Source organism: Pagrus pagrus, assembly GCF_965226575.1.
Source record: "Pagrus pagrus genome assembly, chromosome: 9".
Lineage (NCBI taxonomy): Eukaryota > Metazoa > Chordata > Actinopteri > Spariformes > Sparidae > Pagrus > Pagrus pagrus.
The window spans coordinates 12,794,893-12,807,733 of record NC_140193.1 but is presented as its reverse complement, the minus strand read 5'-3'; the positions used below and the strand labels follow the sequence as shown (position 1 = coordinate 12,807,733).

Here is a 12,841-nt window from a genome sequence, read left to right as displayed (position 1 = left end):
TGATCATATTTACAGAATGGTCTGATGGGTGTGCCACAAATGAAAGTTAATAATTTATTTAAAACAACATAACATCTACCATGTCAATCTTTCTTGGAGGAAACTTTTATTAAAACCTTATTTAACCTGCTGATCTTGGTTTTATATTATCCTGTAAAACATTTGTAAAGAAGTGATGAATACATTTTCTTCTGAGTCTTATTTTCACTGCAGTAGATGTTTTGAATCACATATGGGTAACACATATGACAAGTTTGTTATTATTGTAGGTCTGCACGAACACCTCAGCCACCTCTGACATGTGACTGACAAAAGAAAAGTAAACGTCGGAAACATTTTGTCAATGAACAATGAACTGTATACATGCGAAAGTGAACTAATATACTTTAATTAAACATTTTTGCCACATGCACACAGGATATTCAAGTCAGATGAGCACCACGGTGGCCGCACTTCCTGGAAGTGACCCAGCAGTGCACACTTAACAGCAAAGTGTTTCACAGATTATGATACTTCAGTCAAAGTTAGAGGCATAAAGTGTATTGAAACAAAATCACCTATTTTCTTTTAATTCAGTTTATAGAAGAAAAACTCGGGTCCACAAATATCTATCTTGTTCTCTTCCACAAAAACACCCTGAACATCTCTGTTTAATAATATATGTGTGCAGAACGTGCCGTATAGGGCAACGTGAGGCAGAGTTTGAGGCAGAAAAAGTGGTTTCTGGCTGACGGCTGCGACATGAAACGGAGGCAGTGTTTAAGTCAGTCAGTGGAGCGGTGGTTGCACCATCTTGTCGGCCCTGATGAATGAGGACTGGTGATGGCGGTGACGAGAGGCGAAGTCTGCATTTTCCTCTGTCAGCTGCTTGGTTTTCAGCCCGACGCCGGACAGAGAGGGCGTGACCACGATCTCATCCTGAAGAGATCCTTTTCTCCTGAAAGATCAAGGAAACAAAATGGCTTTCAGGTGACACACATAAATGAGAAAAACTAATATTTACAGATAAGAGTTAAACAATTTCGGACATTTCTTTGATGAATGACATTTAAATCTCTTAGTTTTCTCCATTTTGTGTTAGAACAGCAATAAGAAATACCTGCAAATGCTATTTAGTGTTGATTTGAGCCACGTGAAGAAGCTGAATCGAGCTGCAATACCTGCAATAAATCAAAGTGTTATTTGAAGAAATTAGCTCAATACTAGTTTCAATACTAGCAGCAGAAAACAGCTAAAATGGAGACTATATCTATTGTGTGAATAGTTGAGGTTAGTGCACAAGAAGTGTAAAAACAGAGTGAGAAAAACACACAGCATCACATTGACCACCTGTGGGACAAGTGTGAAACACTTGCCGAGCTTATGTTCAGAAATGTCCTGAGTCAGGCGGCTGAGGCGCGCTGTAATGTGGCAAGTTTAATGCACAGATGCTCGGTGTCCCATCCAGCTATTCTAGAAATCCTAAGCCACAACAGCTGCCAAGCCCGCCCGGCAAAAAGACCACAAGTGAAACTCCCTGCAATGTGCCCGAGTACATTAAAAGGTCACCCCAAGACTGAGCGTGGAGTGACCAAATCTGAAAATGTAAACTGCAAATGGGAAGTTACACATTATGGGGTAATTTAAATGTGCTTCAGGTTTAATAGGTGTAACCTGCAGACTACTCATACAGTTAAAAGATCTAAAGTTGCACTAGTTCATGGAATGACCTTGTAAAAGATAACATTTTCCTCCTTTCAGCAAACAGTAGACACAATAAGTAAATATCAAACATAGAGAATGTGCAGTGAAATATATAATATTATATATATATATATATATATATATATATATATATATATATATATATATATATGTGTATAAATAATCAGTATATAATTTATGAAAAGGAATGTCTATGAAGAGTATTTGGTAAAGAGCTGAACAGAAGTTTTTGTTGATTGCTGCAGCCCCTTTTGACAAAAGCTTTACGACACATTCCCTCACTGACCCATATCATGGCGAGGAACAGTATAAGCCTTAAACGTGTTATTCTAATGGATTTGTTTCTCTAAACTGTGAGCCACTTCCCAAAATGGCAGGGAAAAAAGGCTCACATCTCGTTGAAGCAAAAATTCTACAAAATTCTACAAAACATTTTTTTCTTTTCTGAAGTAATAGTGTCAATGAAGCCATGTCACATCTTTCATTTCAATAGAAATACTACGCCTACACAACAACATTAAGAAGAAATTCAGACAATTCAAACAAGAGTAATGGCTCTGGCCCATTCAGGTTGATCAATGAAGTTCAGATTAAATCAAACCCCACTGGACAGGAATCACAACATTAGCTATAGTTGCTAAGCTCACCTGTGATCAAAGGCATCTCATACAGTACTTCACTTTTAGCATACCATGCTTAAAAATGCTGCACAGGTCAAGGTGGTATATTTAATCAGCATTTTGTCAACTTGGATTTTTCATTTATAAACAGAGCATTTTATAAATCATAAACTGATTTTAATTACCATGTTTTAAAACACATATTTACGTAATCCATCTACCGTCTGCTGAAAGGAGGAAAAGTCTTGCAGATGTGTGAATTAAGGTTAAAATATGGGACTGTCCTGTCCAAGTCAGGACATTTGGTCACCCTACAGGACCTCACCATAAAGCTCAGTGTCTCTAAAAAGAAAGTGAGCAGATGGAAATCACCTGTAGGTAGTCCAGGACTTGTTTTCCCGATGTAGAGGAAGAGCAGCAAGGCGACGACTATGTTTGCTAAAGCATAAACCCACTGGATAACAAACATGATCAATATGGAGGTGAGTGCCTGCAAGAAAACAAATCATACGTTCACATTATTTGTTAAATAAGCTTAGAATTACAGCAAAAATAAATAATCTGTAGCATAAAATGTGTAGCCTACCCCGATTAGAGCAACCCAGTGGTTGCAGAACTTAGTGTAGAGTGAATGCTGAATGGGTTTGATTTCAAAGTTCGGGCGCTCTGCTTGACTTTCAGCTCCTGAAAGATTTAATAAAAGAATCAGGTTACTAAAAAAGAAAAAAAGTACAACTAACCTCGAGGATCTCTACTCCTGTCTAGTCTCATCACGTCTAGTGTTTGATGCTTAAAGCTGATCACCTGTGCTGTGACTGTGAGGCTCAGCTGATGAATCCTGCTCAGCGTGCTGTGTTTTTGAATGACATTTGGCTTGTGGTTCTGCACCGACTCCACTCTGCACCTCAGCTCCCTCATGTGTTGGAGCTGAACTCACCTCCTCTTCTTTCTCTTCTGAGAACATATTGCTGTTTAGGTCCAAACCAAAGCTGTCCATCAGCTTCTGCTTAGTGGTCACACTAGCCTTTCTGCCCTTACAGCTCAACTCTTGCACGGAGGAGGTCTTTTCATCAGGATTTGACGTAGGGGGAAAGATCTGGTCCATGTCCTTGGTGAACTCCAGCAGAGTGCCTTTACTCTGCGGACTCTCACCTCCACTTCCATAGTTTGGGAGGTGGGCCTCGATCAGAGGCTTAGAGCTCTGCCTGGTCGACCGACGCTGGCTTCTTTTGGCCGGGATGAGGGGGTCTTTCTTTTCTTTAGTCTGCAGCTGGAAGGTCATGGCTATGCTGAAGTAGGAGTAGTCGATGAAGCTGTAGGTGAGCATGAAGTTGATGCTGACGATGGGCGCCAGCACGTTGACCCCACCGATGAAAATGAAGGCCATGGTCAGCAGGCTGGTCAGACAGATGGCTGCTACTGGAGTCCTGTTTGGTCCTTTCTATTACAGAGGGAGAGTGTGTTATAATACGGAAAGTGACACATGAAAGTCTACACTTGAAATGTTCTATTAAAAGGATTTAAGGGCTCTGTGGAGCTTCTGTGTTGTACTGGAAGCTGGTCGTTAGTTTATGTTAGCAGACTCCATTTCTAAACTAATGTTAGCGACAAGAACAGAGAGAGGCACGGAAATCCACGGTCCAGCAGCATTAAACAACTTAAACAAATTGTCCACAGGCTTGTATAAGGAACCGAGCGAGACGGGGAAGGTTTCATATTTCACGTCACGTTACAAACTGCTCACGAATGGCCAATAAAAAAGAGATTAATAAGTGTAAACTGCTACGCATTGTTACATAGAGCCCCTTTAATATTTACAACTTAAGAAAAATAAATGAGACTGTTGTTTGCTCCATCTGCTATACATCCATTGCAATACTTGGAGTAACTCCTCAGGATGTAAACCTAATCAGAGCTCCAGCTGATATTGTCAGTCGGTCAGTAGGCTCATCGAATGTAAAGGAAGGGACTCAGCACCAATATATGGACACTAGTTTAAAAGATGTTACGTTCTTTCTTTCAATTGGAGAAGATCCGCTGTTTAATCAAGGCATCAACTATACACCTCTTGGGTGGAAGCTGAAGTATTGTAGTGAGGTAAACTGTGCTCACCTTTATATACTCATATATGTCTAAAAATGTTTATTCTTGCACATTGAGGGGCATGTTTGCTTTTATTGGATCTCCGTTTGTTTATTATTACTATGCTTGTCTTGTTTATATTGTAAATTTAAAGTTACCACTCCTTCTAGATATACGTATTTTGCTTCTATCGCTCCTTTCGTTTTAAATGTTACTTTTCGATCACATCTGAATTTACCTACAAACAGTAATGGGATGATTACCCATATTTGTATACACAAGTTGTTTCTTGCGCAGGGAACTAAATACCTGAAACAGATTTGCTCTGCTCCACAATAAAGAGTAAAATGGTGGGGTAATATGACTTAATGAAAGTTTAACTTTAAATCCTTCCTGAAGTGAATCTGAGCAACTTAAGACGACTACATGTAGATGAAACACCATCTGTTCCAGGAGGACCAAACCGGCGTCCCCACAACAATCCCTCTCTGAAAACGGTTAAATTGTTTTAACATGTGGTTTGTCCGCCAGCTTGCTTTCACTTCCCAGGTCCTATCACACAGTTTAAGGAGCACTGCTGTGTGCCTGGCGGGCCTCCAGAGCACACAGTACAGGGAGCAGGGCCCTGCCCGTCGGCCCCTTCCTGCGTTTGTTCTCAAGCTTTGATTTGGGCCAAGATGTCTAGGGCCTCATTCCAGCCCGCTGAGAGAGGTCAGACACACTGCTGCCATCCAGGGAAGTCTGAGGAAAGTGGAGGTGGACGGGGTCAGGACGTCAACGTGACTGTGTGCGTGTGTGTGTGGCAGCGGTGAGCTGTAACTCTTTGCTGCAATGCTGTCAGTCCAGTCACTTCTATGGAGTGGAGACTGCAGTCTATAGTTAGGCAGTCCTGTCAGACTGTTTCCTGTTCAGTCCACCCACCACACCCCCTTATACATCCAGGCTACACACACTTATTAGGTTACAAATTGCCCATTACTGCAGGTCATCAGATATAATATTACTATTATAAACTCTGCATGACTCAGGTTAGTAGAATTTACAAAATAGTTCAGTGATTATGCATTTTAAAGTTTAAAGAAGTGGTTTAGTTTCGGGAGAATTTGGAAGTTTGGAAGTCAGTAAATAAATAAATAAATTCAGAATAGTAATTCCTAACGTGTTGTCTGCGATGCCCAGGTGGGCTGTGAAGGTGCTGCAGGTTTTTAAACATTTTTAATGTTCAATTTTGTAATGATGTTTGAAATTGACAAAAAATATTTGTTTTATTTGTGATAAGTTACGCGTTATTCTTCATTTATCTGCCTTTTTTTGTTATCAGAATCTGTCTGTCATTGATACGCGCGCCATCTATTGAACTTAACCTGCACCCAACAGTGGAGATCAAGTGGGGAACAAACTTTGACAACATCTGCACAGATCTTTAATCACATCAATGACAGGAACAGAGTTGTGATTACAAGTTTGGGTTGGGAAGATTCTCCAAAATTGCACTGCATCATTCTTATATTTGGGATTGGTTGTTTTAGAAGTTTTACAGCTGCCCTACCCATTGACTTCATGAAATGAGCTAAGTTGGCAAATCTCACTAACCAGATGTTGAATGCAGAGATATGAAAAAAGGCATCTATGAGTTTATCTAATAATGATAAGTGGTGCCAACAGGTGAAAAAGATTAAAATAAAATGTGGTGTTCACCAGGTTCTATCATAAATAGTCTAACACAGTATTTCTTTCATTGAGCTAAGAGAAAATAATCATTCTCCATGTAAGTGAACTCACTGGGGCATAAACACACACCCTCATTAAGTAATCTGTGTTTACGTCATGGTGATTTTAGCTAATACTTGTCATTTTATGGCCCGATCCATCCATTTATCCACCCACCCCTCTTCCCAGGAAGGCCAGAGCGGGGATGACTCTCTCCTGGGCGATGCACTGGAGGATCCTGGGTGCTCCGTACAAGCCACCCATGCACGAAGCCAGAGAGGAGATGTAGAGGCCCAGCAGAAAGAGGAAACCCACCAAGGAGACCTGGAGGAAGAAGGAAAACAAACAGAGGGTGGAAGAGGATGGGGTGGGGTTCAGAGCTCACAACAGCTACACCCAGTTGAGTTCCGCTGCAGCCAGCCCCTTATGAAAACAATGAGAACTGATGGAGAAGTCAAGGATTTTGAGTCAGTGATTGGCTAAAACATAATCTATTTTTAATATGAGAGTGAGTTGTAGTTTTGCATTTTTACTACACTGTTTGTACACATTTTTAACCGGTCGGTAACCTTGTTTGGAGGTAGGGGTTCTTGCTGCTGTCTTTAGAAGCACGACCTACTGAGGTCTGTCCATTTATTCTCAAACAATCCCTGATTCATCCAGTTTGGGTCCTTGTGCAGATGGACTAAAATACAAACTGCTAACTGACAGAGAGCTAAGCTGCATCAGACGACCCCACTTTTAATGGCCCATCACAAAGCTGTGAACAGTCTGTGACTGTTCCCCCTGAATTTAACATGAGAGGAAGCTCACACTGTCAACCTTCCTTTATAATCCCATTAGAATTTCATTCCTTATTATTTTTAATATTAGAATTAAATAAAACAGTTTAATGCACTAATTTAGGCCCTTATGAATATTTATTAGGTACCTCTACACCACGGGTTTGCCGCCCCGGGCCATTACGGCCCCCCTCCCGATGCCAAAAACTAATATATATATCAAATATAATCTGCAAAATTATTTTTTTTAATTATTTTTTTCTTTTAGTTGTTTCACACCATATTGACTGAGCTGACTTTTATGTTTAAGAAGACTCACAGGAAATGCAATCATTCATCAAAAATGCATCCACAGAGCAAAACAGCTGTCTTTTGATCAGCTGTTGACAGCAGATCAGTTTTGAATATGTCTGGGAGTAGTTTTATTCTGTCTGTAGGAGTAACGAACAAGAAGGAGCTGTTAGATGAAGAGCTGCAGGCAGCAGGACGCACACCTCCAACTTCTCAGTGAGGTAACAAACTCCTTCTTGCTCATTAACGTTATCAGGTTCTCTGTCATCACTTAACCTGATCCGACATATTGCCAAAGAGGCAATTTTGCTTTTCGCTTTGACAACCAATCCTCCGCCACCATGTTGTCAGACAGCTCTCCTAACTCTCTACACGCTAAAAGTTAAATGTGACTCCAGTTACTCTGTGCTGCGACTCTGCTGTTTGAACACTGCAGTGGCTCTCCTACGAGATGTGCATACCCGCAGCGGCCCCAAGCTAATTTGTGTTTGACAAGCCTGCTCTACACTGTATGCACAGGTTTATGCATTGCCAATGCCAACGCATAAACCTTATCATTGGATCGGCCAAAACACAAAGTTCTGTTCTTAATATGTGAAGAGATGGAGTTTTGTCCTTGCCAGCGTTAATCAAACAGATTTTTTGTGGTAATTGTGGTAATTCTAGTTTCAAGCATTCGGTTACTCAGACCCAGTAATAAGATCCCAGTAACAAGGAAAGCCTAACTAGGACGGTTTTGGTGAGTTTTGTTTTGTTTCTGTCGAGTTTGAATGAAGCATGTTTTACAAAGATTCGTGAGGTAAAATTACTGGTTTTGGCGATGGAGTTCGGTGGCTTTGAGGACATCAAAACAACGTCTGTTTCTGGTTACACTAAAACTATTTACTCTTTACCAAAAGATTCCAAAACTTTTTGCATCCATGAGTCATTTAAACACCAAAAACGTTAAAATTGGGCCTAGGCTTAAAAACGCTGGAATTACCCTTTAAGTGGAATGTTTGTTAGTATTTCTCCGACGTGGGACGCACTTGACCTCTACCCTGCACTGCTCGAGACCCCAAGTGTGGGTACTGGGAAAGACCCAGTATTTTAGATAGACTTGAACCTGAATGGGGGGGGGGGGGGGGGGGGTTATCTGCATTTCTACTTGAATGGGTTGTACATGCAGTCAGAACCACCACCAGCCCTAACCACACCACATCAACAAAGTGAGCCATGGTGGGAAATCCCCTCACCTCTCCCCTTCTGTTTAGAGGGCCTCTCTGAAGTGAGCAGGATGGAAACAAAGGGACAGAAGTTTACCTTTTCTGCTATCAAGAAGTCATAACGCAGAGCTTCTCTGGTGCAGATGGCCCCGAGGAGGAAGACAAAGACCAGATACAGGAACCACCTGTGGGTCACCAACAGTACACCAACACACAGACGTATTAACAACGGCTGCTTTCTCACTATTAATAGGAGAATTGTGTCATGGAAGCTCCGCAGTCAGATACGGCCATGAGGGTGGGAGAGGTTGCCCCTTTGAAAAGATCTGAGGACACCACAGGAGTTAAATGAAAACATTTGGAAAGTACCCATCTAGATGATTCAGACGGCGAGGGACAGACTCCTGAAAACTGCACTTGTCACATCACGTAGTTAAATAGATGTAGAAATTGCTGAGATAGTATTTTAATTTCTGACATGCGGCCACTTCAGGCTTCGCTTGCACTGGAGCTGTAGTGTTGTGTACTTGCAGCAGTCTCCATGTGGTGTTTCTCATCTCACAATATTGGTCTGTGTGTGTGTGTGTGTGTGTGTGTGTGTGTGTGTGTGTGTGTGTGTGTGTGTGTGTGTGTCGATGTGTCGTCATACGAGGTGAAGACAGCTGCCAGCGTTCCCACTGGGATGTTGTGTTCAGGCCGCTGAAGGTCTGAGCTCATATTGAAGCCTGCCATAACCCCTACACACACACACACAGACACACACACACACACACACACACACACACACACACATACACAAAAATGATACAACTGCACAATACAACATGTATTTCTACACAGCATATGTAGCTGCAGGAGATAACAGGAGGGCTGGAGTGTTGACAGTTACTCTAAAAGGGCGTATAAATGATTTTAATACATACAACTCACAATGACAGATCAAAAACAGAAGATGAGAGCCATCTCACCTGTGGCAGCAGGGAAGAAGACCCCAAACACTGTGAAGAAGTTTTCTCCTGCGCTGTAATCTGGCAATATGTTACTGCTGAGCAGCCCGGGTGAATAGCCGATGAATCCATGCTCTGAAACAGGAGACGACAACAGACACATCAAACATCAGGTCTGAGCCAGGATTACGTGAGTAAACAGTCAACATTATCTACAGTATAAACCTGTTAACTGAGGCCTATTGATACCAATGATAATCTGAAAGCTCTCTCAGAATTATAGGAAAGGGCTGTCACGATATCAGACTTTCACTACACGATTATTGTGGCAAAACAAATTCACGTTAATTGTCATAGTTATAGAAATTCAAATAACATGCTAGCATCAAATCTAATTATAACCTTGTTTACTTTGTGTTTTGTCTCTGTTTTTGGCAAATAAATTACCCTCTGTAAAAGACAACCAGATGAACTCATAAACAAAAGACACGGTATCATTATTTAATTTTTTAATATCACGGTTATCGTGAATACTAATAATAATAGAAAATAACCATTTAGTAGCTGTTCTGGAGTTTGTGGTTATATCATGATCTCAATCCGCAGACAGGTGTTTGCCAATTTGTCTCTAACAAAATTAATGATTACAAAAATAATCACAACTCTCTACATTTTCAAGTTCTTGTACACGTCTTTAGACCGAGCCAAGTGATTCTTCTATTGGGTTCTGAATGATTTAAGCTCATTAAATGACAACAAAAGTGTTTTGTGTCATATGCGGTGCAGCATTCATTAAAATATTCATGAAAAATTATAAATCAAATGATTGTATGAGTCTGAGTCAGGGGACGTCACAGAAGACCTGATCCATTTTGCCAATGGAGTCACTGTCTCTGACCTGAACTTTGTGATAAATGAGCTGTTTTAAATTTGATTATTTATTTTTATTTTTTTTAAATGCGCCAATCTCATCCACAATAATGCTGATATAAAATTTAATTTTCATTCCAATTACCATTTCCCTGATGTCTGGTGTAAAGTGATCATTATTATAGCCATTTAGTGACCATCGCTAGTCTGAGATGATTATTGGTGAGTTTTTGCACTGCGCTTTCTGGAGAAGTTCAGACCAACTGGGAATGTAAACACATCACATCTGCACCAGGGGATTTTCCAAGGAAAGACCTACAGTAGCAGACACCAGATGTTTAAAATAAAATATAACATGTTTTGCATTTTATCAGATAAAGTTCTTGCTTCCTTACAAAATTGTAATAAAAGCTAAAGGATGCTGGTGACCAAAAAAATACTCCTATTTAAATTTTCATATTCCTCCAACTCAAAAACACAAAAACAAGGAGAAATTTGAGAAATTCGTACAACTGTTCCTTCTAAAAAATGTTACTCATGTCTAACAGAATCACCTAAACTCATGTCTGCAATTAGAGACTTTTTTATTTAACAAAAAAATGACAATAGGCAACAAAAGTATGCAGTCTAAAGTACGGACAGGTCAGCTGAGTCTATGTCTCTTTGTTGAATGTGCAGGGGAGAGATTGTTCTGCTTTGGTGGGGGCCATATAACAATCTGAAGCGCCCCGCCTATGTTACAACACCGGACATTTCCCCCTTGGTTATCTTGCGATGGGAAAGAATGTGTTCTCTCAGATTAATGACATGTTTATCCAAAAGGAAGTCGCCACCCTTTTCAGAAGCTCAGCAGCTTCCAAGTTTGAGAGAAAAGAATGAGAGTGAGCGAGAGAGGGAGACAGAGAGTGAGAGACGAGAGAGGGAGAGAGAGAGGGTGAGAATGCTCATTTTTGTTTTTGTTTGAGGGGAGAAAAAAACCCAAACCATGAGGGCTTAATAAACTAGTTATCCAAGTGCACATGTTCTCCTGGGTAGGAATTTAACAAGGCTGTGAAAGCTGACATCAAACGGGGACGAGGAACTCAAACTCTTCTTCACTCTGTGACCCGGTGAGCTCGCCCTCTGTCCAAACAATCAGAATCTAACAGATCCAGGGCAGTCAGTGTCCATGTCTGCACCACGGGCTCCCCACCCATATTACAACATCACACGCCGACATTCAACCATGCCTGACTCCACTCAGCTGAGGGCGTTCACGTATTTATGGAGGTAGAACTATTTCTACGAACACAAATTAGTCATTGGAGAGTTTTTGTCCATTTTCTTGGAACTCGCTCACCTCCATCATACCTGGCTCCTGTACAAGGCACGGTCAGATCAACTTCACTGGGAGCCTCGGGGCAAAAGCTGCAGGCTATAGCTGGCAGCCTGGTTTTATTTTGCACAGCAAGCCAGAAAACATTTTCTGTATTTCATTTAGTCTGTGGTTATTTGATGACAACCTAATTTAGTATGCACCATGTGAGCACAATGTGAGCCGAGCTGCCAGCGTGGTTGTAAACACATCCACCTGTTTATTGACATGATGGAGGTTTCCTACAAAATGCGGCTATTTCTTCTATATTTTGGAGGCATCAACTTTAAAGTGACACAGGCTGACCTTGATCTATTAAAAGCCTCCAAAAAACATCATCATCATCATCATCATCATCACTCTGCTTTCTGGGCCGACAGAGCAAACAGATTTCCTGACAAAGCTGTGGTGAACGCAATCATATTTCAGTGTGTATATTGTCTGAACGGCAAGTGTGTATAGGCAGAATGGGGCTCAGCATTCCTCTGATGCAGACTGGAATGTGTACTCAGATTACATTAGCATCTGAGGCCTCTCCCTCCGTCTGGCTGACCTCTTACCCTCCCACTATAACCAGTATAAAGCGCTGTGCATGGAGGGCAGAGGTGGGGCCGGTCCCACTGGGAGGATTGAAGACTATATATTATAATGTGGATCACAGGGAGCGATGATGCAGCAGTCTCTGGAGGAGCAGCAGGCCTCAGATCTCACTTCCGGCCTTCTCTCTTTGTCATTTTCTAAAAATGTGGGTGAGTCTGGTTAACACCCTAAACCCCAGACCCAAGGAGCACATTATGGCTTCCTGTTCTGTGGGGAATAAAAGTAAAGAGACTGGGACTGGGTGAGGCGTGGCCGACTGTATTTCATCTGTGCACCACAGTCAGATGGTCTGAGTTGTTTGGCTGCAGAGACAATACGTAGGCAGTGTTGCAGCAAACTATATCATTTTCTATACTTCAACACCACAATTGGGAAATGAACTGTCCTCCCATCATGACAAAGCACCATCCTGAGCTGTCTATGCAGTTTTTGAATTCCACTGCAGTCACAGTACAGATTATTGTGGCTGGGAAAAAGACTTTGGGAATAAGAAAGTCAGGTCAGTTCATGCACATATATAATACTTTTAAATCCTCATCAGCATTACATTCTAGATATTAAAGATATAATATGTAACATTTCTTCATTAAAATGTAGAGAAATGACTCGCCTTTGTTGCATATTTTGTTGAGTTACTGACCAAAAATTTTAAACACAGAGAAATATGTAATTTAAC

The 12,841-nt window shown here is 41.2% G+C and overlaps 1 protein-coding gene across 1 annotated transcript in view; it reads right to left on the bottom strand.

The window, feature by feature from the left end:
• Positions 1-367: 367 nt before the first annotated feature.
• Positions 368-12,841, bottom strand: part of slc12a8 (solute carrier family 12 member 8) — an 18,400-nt gene continuing 5,926 nt past the window's right edge. The window contains exons 6-14 of the mRNA XM_084362924.1: positions 9,363-9,476; positions 9,044-9,131; positions 8,492-8,579; positions 6,294-6,440; positions 3,129-3,765; positions 2,911-3,008; positions 2,697-2,814; positions 1,100-1,160; positions 368-937 (exon numbers count right to left, since the gene is read on the bottom strand). Coding sequence (XP_084219050.1) covers positions 769-937; positions 1,100-1,160; positions 2,697-2,814; positions 2,911-3,008; positions 3,129-3,765; positions 6,294-6,440; positions 8,492-8,579; positions 9,044-9,131; positions 9,363-9,476 — 1,520 coding nt within the window. The 3' untranslated portion in view covers positions 368-768. The remainder of the gene's footprint in view (positions 938-1,099; positions 1,161-2,696; positions 2,815-2,910; positions 3,009-3,128; positions 3,766-6,293; positions 6,441-8,491; positions 8,580-9,043; positions 9,132-9,362; positions 9,477-12,841) is intronic.